General features: G+C 32.7%; 2 protein-coding genes across 3 annotated transcripts; one reads left to right on the forward strand and one right to left on the reverse strand.

The window, feature by feature from the left end:
- Nucleotides 1–1768: 1768 nt before the first annotated feature.
- On the forward strand, nt 1769–4406 carry LOC101207695 (pentatricopeptide repeat-containing protein At4g14050, mitochondrial). Its single transcript, XM_004152208.3, has one exon. The coding sequence runs from the start codon at nt 2097–2099 to the stop codon at nt 3930–3932; it is 1836 nt and encodes a 611-aa protein (XP_004152256.1). The 5' UTR covers nt 1769–2096; the 3' UTR covers nt 3933–4406.
- A 693-nt stretch (nt 4407–5099) lies between these two features.
- On the reverse strand, nt 5100–9961 carry LOC101207452 (WD repeat-containing protein GTS1). 2 transcript variants are annotated; one of them, XM_031884335.1, is made up of 9 exons: nt 9861–9961; nt 9594–9747; nt 9299–9506; nt 9114–9209; nt 8488–8562; nt 7515–7625; nt 6970–7061; nt 6630–6714; nt 5100–5711 (listed from the first exon to the last, which is right to left on the reverse strand). In XM_031884335.1, exons 2-9 carry the CDS (start codon nt 9731–9733, stop codon nt 5343–5345), a joined length of 1176 nt encoding a protein of 391 aa, XP_031740195.1. In that variant the 5' UTR covers nt 9734–9747; nt 9861–9961; the 3' UTR covers nt 5100–5342. The 2 variants fall into 2 exon arrangements, with proteins under 2 accessions (XP_031740195.1, XP_031740194.1); XM_031884334.1 differs by having other exon boundaries at nt 9594–9756; nt 9861–9957.
- Nucleotides 9962–12930: the final 2969 nt, after the last annotated feature.

A 12930-nucleotide genomic window follows, 5' to 3' on the forward strand; every position in this document is an offset into this window, starting at 1 on the left:
ATTGTTGCATTTTTTTTTCTTTGGAGATAATATTTCCCAATGGTCCCCTTTCCCTTTTATGTATTTTTATTTGTTTCATTCCAATGTGTAAGGTCCCCTATGCTTCAACCCTAATCCTAAAATGTGTGGTCATCACTTTCCCAAGAGTAAAAGATAGATAGTATAGGACGGAGATAAACCATTCTAAAATCGTAAATGTTTCTTTTCTTTTTCTTTTTTTTGCGAAAGGTATTGTAATTAAAACATAGATTAGAGAAAACCAAACGTCTGACCTCGAGGTTGATAACGTTATATCGGTTGAACTACACTCATGTTGACTTAAATGTTATAAGCTGAGACTATAATTAAAAATTAGTGTTAGTGGAGAATTAAGGATTTTAATCATCATTTAATTAAGTTAGTGAATTAAAGACTTTCTACTTAATGTCACGTTTACCCAATTGTAATAAAATTTTATTGATGAGTCACTTGTAATAAATATGGATTGTAAAACATAATTGGATTGTTTTCTTTACCTAGTTTACTTAGAATTACGAAATTGTTACATTTATTAATTGTTAGTGTATTTCGTTACTGCGAGAGTGATAATGGTTAATACGTCTCAAAATTACATTTCAAATACAATAAAATTATAACCTTCGATTCCTCCACCACATTATGTTCTTTGATTACATAAGAAGTGAATCTCACATTTATTACGATTACACATCACGTAAAATTAATGAAACGTGAGACACACTTTTTAAATTACAATGAATTTATTACCTTTACAAATTATGGTAAACACAATCTAAGTTTAATTCAATCCATTCAAAAAAGGAAAAACAAAACCAAGTTTTGTCAAATAAAAATTATTACTATTATTATTATTTTGTTATATGTGATTGAAAATATTTTTTCTTATCCAAAACTACCCTTCATGAGAAAATTAATAAAGTTAAAAAAAAAACCAATTACATATTGAAATTGATTAAAAATAAACTAGAAATTAATTTTAAAATTTTGCATTATATATATATATATTAAGTAAAATATTATTTAAACTAAAATGTTGGAGGGTCCATGGTCCCTCATGGTCTCCAAATAGGTTCACATGTGATGCTTGCTAAACACCCTTGAACATTTGAGGCAATTTGTACTTTCAACTTGATAAACCTTTCATTTTTATTTGGAGGATTGTATTTGGTTAGATATGTATATCGATCATAATTCACTTTTTTGTTATGGCTTCAACTTTAACGAAATTCTTTTCGATTAGTAGCGTGCACTACTATATTTTTTAGTATAATAATTGCAAGTATGAGGATTGATTCTTTGAATTTCTAGGGTTAAAATTTTGACTAACCTCAGGGCAAATGTAAAACAACTTGACTGAGATCTTTAAATAAGAACCGAGATAGTGTACAAAATACCTAAAAGAAACGTTTGCTAGCATAATCAGTATTATGTAAAAAAAACACTAACCTATATTCATCTTATTTCCCTTTATGCTTTGGAACATATGAAATGTGGGAGAAAGGAAAGGAGAGAAAGCTCAAACAATTGTAAAAAGTTTCCCAATTGTTGGCGGTGGTCATTTCATTTTTTAATATAATAATTATATTTTCGATTAAGAGGGTATTTTCATCGTAGAGCGAAAAATTAATCTCGTGATGCATTTTACTATGTACACAAAAACTCGAAACAAATCTCCTACATATGAAATTATATTATATGGTCGATTTCAGTCGAGATTTAAAGTGAACTACTCTTGAAATGTAAAACCGGTTGTCGATTTGAATTTAGGGTTGTAGTAGGAAGCTTTCCATTACCCTTTCATGGTAGAACATTGTTGTTGGGAGTTCTTTTTAAGTTTTTGTGTGCATCAACTTTCTTGTTCCATCTCCCAAGTCAAATAAAGTTCAATATCTTTTCAAAGAATCAAGCAGTATATTGATTTCCTGCTTCACATATGATTCTTTTTCGGCTACCCAATTCCCACTCTTGAAAGCAACATTTCAACTTCACGAGTCTAAGATCATTCCTTTCAACTATTCATTTTATGGAGAAATCTTGTGATTAAGGTTTAAACTGCAGTGGCTATACAACAGTGATGAATGAATATTTCTCATTTTCTTCACCAACTCCAACTCTGCGCCAGACGCCAATCCGCATCAGCTGCCGGAGAACTCCATTCTCAGATTATCAAAGCTGGTTTCGACAAATCCAGCCTTCTCTCAAACACTCTTTTGGATGTATATGGAAAATGCGGTCTCATTCCACAAGCCCTCCAACTGTTCGATGAAATGCCCAACAGAGACCATGTCTCCTGGGCCTCGATTCTCACCGCCCATAACAAAGCTCTTATTCCTCGACGGACCCTTTCAATGCTTAACACCATGTTTACGCATGATGGGTTGCAGCCTGATCACTTTGTCTTCGCCTGCATTGTCAGAGCCTGCTCCAGTTTAGGGTATTTGCGCCTAGGTAAGCAAGTTCATGCTCGGTTTATGCTGTCTTTTTTTTGTGATGATGAGGTAGTTAAGTCGTCTTTGATTGATATGTATACTAAATGTGGGCAACCCGATGATGCTCGGGCCGTTTTTGATTCCATATTGTTTAAGAATTCCGTTTCTTGGACTTCTATGATTTCGGGGTATGCTAGAAGTGGGAGAAAATGCGAGGCTATGGATCTTTTTCTGCAAGCTCCTGTGAGAAACTTGTTCTCCTGGACTGCTTTGATTTCGGGGTTGATTCAAAGTGGGCATGGAATTTACTCCTTTTCTTTGTTTAATGAAATGAGGAGAGAAGGAATTGATATTGTAGACCCTTTGGTTCTTTCAAGTGTTGTTGGAGGTTGTGCAAATTTGGCTCTTCTGGAGCTTGGGAAGCAAATTCATGGCTTGGTTATAGCTCTTGGCTTTGAGTCTTGTTTGTTTATAAGTAATGCACTCGTGGATATGTATGCTAAATGTAGTGACATATTAGCAGCTAAGGATATTTTTTATAGAATGCCACGAAAGGATGTGATTTCTTGGACTTCAATCATAGTTGGGACTGCTCAACATGGCAAAGCAGAGGAGGCATTAACATTATATGATGAGATGGTTCTTTCCAGAATAAAGCCGAATGAAGTGACTTTCGTTGGATTACTTTATGCTTGCAGTCATGCCGGACTAGTTAGTAGAGGTCGCGAATTATTTAGGTCTATGACAACTGATTATAGTATCAATCCTTCTCTCCAGCACTACACATGTTTACTGGATCTCCTGAGTCGCTCCGGACACCTTGATGAGGCAGAAAATCTACTCGACAAAATACCATTTAAACCCGATGAGCCTACATGGGCATCGTTATTGAGTGCATGCATGCGACATAATAATCTGGAAATGGGAGTTCGAATTGCTGATCGTGTGTTGGATTTAAAACCTGAAGATCCTTCGACATACATACTCTTATCAAATGTTTATGCTGGAGCTGAAATGTGGGGAAGTGTTTCGAAGGTGAGAAAGCTGATGAGTTCTATGGAAGTAAGAAAGGAACCAGGTTATAGTAGTATTGACTTTGGAAAGGATAGCCAAGTATTTCACGCTGGGGAGAGTTGTGATCATCCTATGAAGAATGAGATTTGCAATCTACTGAAGGATTTGGATGCAGAAATGAGAAAAAGAGGCTATGTTCCTAACACTAGCTTTGTTTTGTATGACATAGAGCAACAAGAGAAGGAAAAGCAGCTCTTTTGGCACAGTGAGAGATTGGCTGTGGCTTATGGACTTCTCAAGGCTGTTCCTGGGACGATTATTAGAATAGTGAAAAATCTTCGCATTTGTGGAGATTGTCATAATGTTTTGAAATTCATTAGTGATATTGTGAAAAGAGAAATTATGGTCCGGGACGCCACAAGATATCATCATTTCAAGGAAGGAAAATGTTCTTGCAATGATTTCTGGTGACTCTGGGTAATTTTACGGGATCCTACTTCTACTTATCTCAAAAATTCTTTGTCCAAAAAGGTATGAAGTGAAGTTCTTCAATGCACTTTTATGTATTTTGGGACTATGGGGTGGGGGGTTACCAATCCATATTGCTAACAGAAGTAGAGAAATTATCAAATCATGTGAGTAACTTCCAAATCATCCATAAAACAGCTTGAGTTCAAAATTAGATGCATATGTTTGCTTGAGTGTAGCAAACATGAGATGCATGAGCTTCAAAATTAGAGCAAATTAGAGCTTGGAGGTCTCACAGTCTCGGCCAAAGGGACCCTCGATCTTTCCGAGCAGTGATAAGTCAATCATAATCTTCTAACACAATGATTCAAGCTTGGTTAGGTTAATAATTCAAATGGGAAATACGTTTCAAGCAAGAGAGTTTGTACTTCATTCATGAAAATTGTGATTACATTTAATAGGATAAAAGATTTTATATATTATTGTAATTTATTTAACCTAAAGAAACCAAAAGTCAAAATAAAACAAATCATCTTCTTGGCGTTCATCTTTTCAACCACCATTTTTAACGCGTCTCAATTAAAGAAAGCCGTCTTCATCATTCCAACCACCATCTTTAAGCATATTATTCTAGCACTAACTAGGCACAGAGATAAAATAAATTGAAATTACAATGAAGATGTTACAAGAACTAATAAAAGAAGTATTTAAAGTGTTTGGACTTGGACTCATGAAAATTTAATGTTCTACTTTAATCAAACATTGACTTTCAACCCTCGAAATGGTTCTTCCTCTCTTGGATCAACATGTAACATATCAACCCTATACAATCTTATAAGGGAAGAAAAAATTACTGATGTAAAAAAGAATGCCATGTTTCTTAACAAGAGCCTGACAAGATATTTGAGCCTAACAATCAATGATACATCCCCTTTTAACTAGTTGATGTTGGGTTTCTCTTTGGATCGACATATAACGTTTAAGATTTTCTTAAATTTGATTTCCATATCCTTAATACTGTCTCCATGATCATTGCTCTTTCAACAGGGTTTACAAAAAGTCCATGGTTGTTACTTTCATGTTAATATGAACAGCAATCGACATTTTTTCCAATATTTGATTACCCTTTTCAGTTATTTAAACTATGCATCTCCAAAGTCAATACATCTATTGTTACTTCAACTAACGTTCTAAGATACAATCCAAGTATTGAGAATTCTTACAAAAATGAAACGATAGAAAGTATAGGACTAAGCATGTAATTTTAACCCATCTTTCATATAATACTCCCATAAAGAGACGAAGTCAAAAACATCAAATTGAGGGGTTGGGAAGTAAAATGATGTGATAAATACAGCTACAGAAACATGGTGAGATTGCATGATCAAACACACAAAAAACATTTGTTAATCTTTAGTAAGGATGGTGTCTATTTTTCCTCCGACCACCAGGCGATTTGATAACTAGTGTGCTTGAAATCCAGGATCGGTTCATTTCATAAGAATCATCTGAAGACCAACAACATAAACGCCCATCTTCACCACCTGTCCATCCAAACACACTTTGGCTCTGTGAAAATCCACCTAATAAGTTTGTCGTGGGCAAGACACTTCTAACGACGCCAATGTGGCCACCCTCAAGGACAACATCCGGTGATTCAATTGCAGTTTTCCCGTTACTAAGGTTGATTGGGAAGTACCCTACGGTGCCATCGTTGGTACCTCCAAGGACCCACAATCTACAGCCTTCATTTGAGTAGTGACAATCAACTAGATAATCAACCTGCCAAAGAAGGAAGGAAATTGGTATAACATGTATGCATCGCCGGCTTTATCTAGTCTATGTATTGATGGGGTGGTTATATCTAGTCTGTATTATCTATTATCTCAAGACACTAGAGATAGTTATTTGTTTCCTTTCTGTTTTAAAGATCACCAAGTAAAGTAGTTATACTGAAATCAGCAAATCTCAAGCACAACCACAACTATGCCACAAGGACAATAAGCTATCAATTTTAATAAACATGGTTTCAATTCCGGATAAACTTTCCGTTTGGATTGCACAACTTGATGGGAAGCTAGAATTGATTCTGTCATGAAATAATTCTTCGCAGAGTAAAATATCTTCAGAAGTAGTTAGAAATGCTTCTCTAATACAAACAAGAGCTTGATGATGCCCATTCAGTCATTTCTGGAACATACAAAGTAAAAGCCATAGCAGCAGATTTGGAAGGCCCTCCTTAATTTTCTCAACGTTCTCAAAATGATTGCAAAAGTCCATAATAGTCACTTACGATAGGGGTATGTTTTTTTAGGTCTATGAAAAGTTCTTGGGCATGGTTGTTCTCTTTATGGGTATATTTGCTGTTTTTAATTTTTCTTTTTCACTACCTTTGGGTGTTTTTAACCACTTTCAACTTTTGATATACCAATGAGAAGTTTCTTGTTCATACAAAATAAACACGGTTCAGTTTTGATATTCTTACTTTAAATGAAATATCAAGACAGAAGCATCTTAGGGGGAGTCCCCACGCTTGTTAATTCAATGTAAAGAACCTTTTAAATTATTATCAAACTCTTTCTTGCAACTTCATTCTATGAATTTTTTTTTTCCGTTTAAGTACAAATCATCACCGAGTGAACATAGAAGAAGGGTACATAAGTTCACTGATTCATGAAAAAGAGATTTGATAGAACTCACATGACCCATTAACCAATTGTTGGAAGCTAGTGTGCGAGCATCTGTAATATCTGCTTCATTTCTCCCATCTGTCCAGTCCCATAAGCTACCATTGGCCATTTATTTAAAATTTCAGCATTAGATAACTAGAAATATAACTCGAAAGATAAATTTTCCAACTGTGCAACGGAAAGAAAATGAGACAGCTATGGGAAAAGTCGAAATAAGGATGCACTAGTATCACAGTGGCTAAATAATTTGCAATCAAGAAAGAATTATGAATCCTCAAACAGAGGGAAGAAATAGCTACACTTTCATTTTCATAGTTGAACTGGTGGTGTTTAGGAAAGAAGATTGGTACCTCAAGGTTTCAATGTGAGTCAAGCACCACAACTTTCTATAGTTCTCTCCATAAAATCCAATCTTACCAACTGAAGTTCCCACATTAATGACCTACATAATCATTAGGGTAGCTCTAATCAAATATCTGTAGAATTGAGTTTGAATACCTATTGAAAAAATTTGTTACTAAGAATTTAAATTAAAATCAAATAATATAACAAGGACAACCAGACTTCAACAGCAAAAACACTTGGGAATCGTGGGAGAGTAGATGAATAGTCAAACAGAACACTGTACAGATTTTTAGTTCTTAAAATTTGTATCCCGTGGGTATGTAGGAGGTACAACAAACAAAATTATGCTGACTCATCCCATTAAAATAGAGACATTAGATGGGCGTATGGATTAGTCACCATGAAGAATTCCAATATGCTGTAGGCTATAGCATTCTAAATTTTCAAACAAACCATGTGCACCTAAAACAAGAGGAACTTATCCGATGCAATTCAGCTCAGTCAGAAGAGTATCTATGCAAATAACATTGAGATAATAATGGCTCCTTACAGAATCCATGTGATCATCATCATCAATATCCCCATTAGTGTCAAATATACAAACCAACCCATCCACGGAAGCAGAAGCAAGCTTGCCTTGATGGCCCGGAACAAAGTGAACCTATTAACAAAAGTGAAATTAGATAAGATCGCATGCACTAACAAGATTCTATCAGAAGGAAAATTATAAAACAAAATTGAAATCCTAAGGAGAGGGAGTATAAAAGAAAGGTAAACTTAAGCAACATTATGACCACATATTTTTAATTATATCTAACACTATATCATAAGAACCCAGAAGCGTAAATGAGACAGAATGAGCACAACATGATAAAAGGAACGCAAAATTAACAGGAATAAGACAAAGCCCTAATTGCCATAAAATGCAGCATTTAGTTCTTTTCTATAACCACCATAACATTCATACCAAAGCTTTTAATTTCCAACATGTTTTCAAAGAAAATCAAAAGCATTTGTCACGTCTCTAACTATTATATAAATTGTCATCCAATTTTATTTAATACAGTGCTTGCGGCACCATCATGGAAATCGCCCTTCTCCTGATCGTTTTTATGGTAATCAATAACTTGAGTATCATTGCTATACAAACAAATCGATGTTACATACTATTTATATGCAAAGCTAACAATCAAACCAATTTCCTAGCAAGAATCTGAGCCGTGTTTTTATAATGTCTTTGGGGTAAACAAAGCAGTGGCTTGGAGAAATGCATTCTCCTTCTAATGAAGAGGGGAAACAATTTTCAATTTTGAGGAAAAATCATGTACAGAAAATCCCAAATAGAACAAACATACACATGTTGAACCATAGCACCGCAACCACATCTTAGTTTAATTTGAGTAGGTACACATCAAACTCATTTAAATTAGAGCAAGAACTGAATATCATCAAAATTATATCATGGGCAATCTCCAGTGGTAATCACCATATACAAGGCACATTGCACAAGCATCAGGAAGAACCTGAGTGACATCTTCCACATGAGAGTCCTCCAAGCACGCGACTTGCTTTCTGTTCCTCCAATCCCAGAAGAGAATCTGAGTAGCATTTTCGTATAAGTACAATTATATCACAAGAATTGTCTTCCCTAATGACTCTAAATTCATCAATTGAAATATCTCATACTTTTAAATTCCTCTATAAATTAATGGTTAAATTATAAATTTGGTCCTTGAACTTGAATGGTTGTTGGTCAGATAGTAAATCTTCAATTTTATATCGAATAGGTTTATGAATTTTAAAATGTGTCTAGTATGTCTTTGCATTTCTAATTTTGAATCTGATAGATCCCTAGACTTCAAAATTTGTCTAATTGATTAAGACTTATAAGGCACATTGAATGTTTGATTTACTACAAAACACTTTGTAAAGTTTAGAAACTTATTAAATACAACAACAAAAAGTTTGTGGACCTATTAGCCATTTTTCAAAGTTTAGAGGCTAAGCACAACCCTGAAAGTTCAAACACCGATTTTATAACTGACCCTTAAATGAACTGATAAAGGATTCCCAGCAATCTGACAAACTTGAAATGTTATTTGAAATTGAAGAAAAATCGAAATTAACGTGTCTACCAAATTAAACCCACCTGAGATTTACAACCCGCAGCAAGAAGACTCATATTTGATCCTCCATAGGCAAAGCTGAAGATCTCCTGAGAAGAGCCAGCACTAATGGATGAAACCTGCAATTGCAGCAGACGAGAGGAGCATGACCCAAATTCCCAGACGAAAAAACGAATAAAAAGTAATAACCAGAGACAACAAAACAAACCTGCTGAAAAGTCCGAACATCCCAAGATTTGATAGTTCCATCAGAAGAACAAGAATGCAAAACATGTGGGGTTGACGGAACAGAGAAGGAAATTTGATTGACTGTTCCAGTGTGACCTATGCACTCTCCATAGTACTGACCAGTGACTGGCGAGTATAGCTTCACAACATTGGAAGATAATGAAACCGCCATTGACGTCCAATCCACACTTCAAAAAGAAGCAAGATCAAAACCCTTCATTACCCAGACAAAAATCGAAAACTACAGAGACCCAGTTGGAAAATAAAATTCTTACTTGGGGGTGATATGAAAAACATAATCATCACCGAAGTTGGTTTGAATGGAATTCTTGAGTCCAAAGCGCTTGAAGGAGTTGGAATTTGAAGTGGAATCAGCATTGACGTGCTCCTCGACATCCATATCAATGGATTCCATTCTCTTACTTCTTTCTGTGTACCCTTGAAAACAGAGCAAAATTAGGAACAGGTTGCCGAAAAAAGTATAGAAATCGGGTGAAGGGTTTTAGGGTTTAGATAAAAATCAATGGGGAAATTGAACCAACCGTTGGAGACGGAGGCGCGCCACTGAAATCTTCCAACAACTTCGCTCCAATTGATTAACTGTTAGGGTTACAACGAACAACGACGTCGTTTCAGTTCACTTCTATTTTGATAAGAATGAGGAAGAAAAACTTTATTCTACAATTTTAATATAATGTTAAGAATGATTAAGTATAGTCTTACTGACAAATTAATAACTTAATTTTTTAAAAAAATCATTTTTTATCCCATAGAAGATTTTAATTGGATAATTAATGAGCTATATAGTCGTGGTAAGATAACATATAAATACTTATGTTCTAAATATAAAATTGAGAAAACTCCGTGTATCTTAAAAACTAAAAGAAAAAAAATGTAAATTTAGTCTCATTATGATTTTAGCACCTTATTCTATAATATTATAAATGCAACTAACTCAGTATTTAATACAAATAATGTGATCTCAAACCGCTCATATAGAGACATGCGAGTCAGGACGTTTGGAAAATGAGATTTTATAAGATCGGGATATGAAATAATCATTTTTACTTTATAACAATGTTACGGTATAAAACCAACTATTTTGAATTCGTTGATCTACGTAATTCAATCTTAATTACATTTTTTTGTGAGAGTAGATCAACAACGATGACTCAACAAACTCCAATTTCAAGATAAGACCTGTAGATGGAGATAGGGTACAAGAAAAAATTCACTCATAATCGTTTTTAAGAATAATAGAAAGTTGTTCCTGCAAACGTTGACTCAGAACGTGAATAAGAGGTCTCACCCTCTTATTGATCCAAAAGAAAATGAGTTTGTCGGTTAAACCACAAATCAACTGATCAATGGAATTATAGACCCTAAACCATGTAGAGATGCTTTATTGATTTTAAGATTAAAAAATTTTGCATTTAAATTTGAAATTTATCAAACAACTCTCCATATTATAGCAGAAAACATTTCACATCAAACTAAGGCTAAGTATTTTCTTTTTTCTATGAGATCATGAGACAAAAAATATTTAACTTACTTTAGAAATATATTTATAAATATGAAAATATTCTTAGTTGTTACAACTCAATAATAATAAAAAAAAAAAAAAAATTGGAAGCACTCTGCTCACTTGGGCTGCATACAATGTTCCCCCCGTCCACTCCCAATTGATATGGGCTATTAGCCCAAATAACTTGTAACTTTCACTCCTTGAATAAAAATACATTTCTAGTCTCCATATTGTACTCTGCCTACATTTTTGTTCATGTTCTTTAATTTTCAAAATGTAGAATTGATTTTAAAATGTCCTCTGCCTAATTTTTCTTTTTGAATTCTTTGGGAGAATGTTTTTTCTTTAAATCGTTCTAATTTTAAATGTCTTATAAAATTTTAAATAAAAATATAAAGTTATTTGAAAGCTCCTTAACTAAAAAAATATAAATTTTAAAAACTCTGACCAATTGATTTATTATTGTAAACTTTAACTGAACGTTTGGGACATGAAGTGAGTTATTATAATCTATGATTATTATAGTTTGTAGGTTATTATAGTTGGTGTAAATTATTATAAGAAAAAAAAAATAGAATAGTTTTAATCTTAGATTATGATAATATTTGGAACAAACATGAAGTGAGTTAAAATAGCCTACTCCACTATTTCATAGTATGACGGCCAAACGTCCAACAAGACGAAAAATATGTATTATTAAAAAATGAAAATAAAAAGAAAGTACCTTTTTTCTAACTTTTATCTTTGTCTCTTTGGATGAATACTAAATTAGATGTGCCCCTATTTATTATTTTTATCCCTTTTGTCCTTATTTTTGTATCATTTGAAATATAAAAATGTATATTAAATTAAATTTTTACCATCATAAACACATGAATATATGTTTAAATGTTAAACAAATATTTAATATATTTTAAACTTTTAGACTTTAATAACCTATTTATGGATTAAAAAAAGTTCCATCAATCTAACACGTAAATCATAGATTATAATAAATGAATCTCACGAAAATCCATTGAAATTATTAATTTTTGTGATTGACAGAATCATGAAAATTTATTTGTCTTGTAACAATTATTTTAAGCTATATAGTATTAACATATTATATAATAATACGTTAAGAAAATATAAGTAAATTTTGTAATGATATTCACTATGATTTATTTTAATTAATTTATCTGTTTATCTACTCATTAAAATATATTATTATAAATTTTGACAAATATACAAAAAAAAGTCAGAAAAAAAGAAAAGAAAAGAAAACCTACCACATATATTTCTATATATATATATATTATATAATGAAAGAATGATTCTATTTGTTACCCGTGATATCGAGGGTTAGGTGTCATAATATTGGCCAATAGATCTACCAACCCAAAGTGAGTAGTTGTATCGTGTGGTCATCAAAACTTAAACTTTTTGCTTTTCTCTCTTAAGATACACAAAATTATTATTATTATTATGATTATATATACATATTTAAAGAGTCAAAACTTTTGGAGTTTTTTTTAAATATAATGAAATTTGATCAATGGTAGTATACAAGTGAGTTGTTTTAGTGGATGTGTGATTTTTTTTTATGGAGAATGTAATGGTAGAATGATTTGATGTGTGATGGTGTTATTAACGGGATTAATTTTTAATTAAAAAATGACCATAAATACTATAAAAAAAAATAAGTCAAACATATGAGAAGGCGTACAAACATTGTAAGACAAAATGATACGAGACTAATAGAAAACAAACTTTTGATATTAATTTTATTGATAGAATATTGTTTCACTTAATTAATACATTGTGATTTATTTGTTGACGTCCTTTTCGTTCATTAATATTTATCCTTGCAAACGTAATCTTAGAAAAATCGACGTGAATCTAATTGCGACTAATTTGATTTCAAGTCAACTTCAAACTTAAATTTAGTTTCTATTTCATTAATCTAATATACTTATATTAATATAAACAATATTTTAGGAAATTGTTGGACTAGATATGAACTTGAACCATTTCATTATGTGATAGGTTGCTCATAACTCACATCCACCTTTCTTTTTTAAAAAAATAAGCTTTTGTTTTCAAAACTC

This window comes from Cucumis sativus, chromosome 4 (genome assembly GCF_000004075.3).
Source record: "Cucumis sativus cultivar 9930 chromosome 4, Cucumber_9930_V3, whole genome shotgun sequence".
Classification (NCBI taxonomy): domain Eukaryota; kingdom Viridiplantae; phylum Streptophyta; class Magnoliopsida; order Cucurbitales; family Cucurbitaceae; genus Cucumis; species Cucumis sativus.

Excerpts from the sequence above, each read along its gene's own strand:
- LOC101207695 (XM_004152208.3), top strand. The coding sequence starts at position 2,097 with ATGAATATTTCTCATTTTCTTCACCAACTCCAACTCTGCGCCAGACGC.
- LOC101207452 (XM_031884335.1), bottom strand. The coding sequence starts at position 9,733 with ATGGAATCCATTGATATGGATGTCGAGGAGCACGTCAATGCTGATTCC. Across the intron at positions 6,715-6,969 it reads ACTCACATTGAAACCTTGAG|CTTATGGGACTGGACAGATG; the intron begins GTACCAATCTTC and ends GGCCAATGGTAG. Across the intron at positions 5,712-6,629 it reads ACAATTGGTTAATGGGTCAT|GTTGATTATCTAGTTGATTG; the intron begins GTGAGTTCTATC and ends CTTCTTTGGCAG.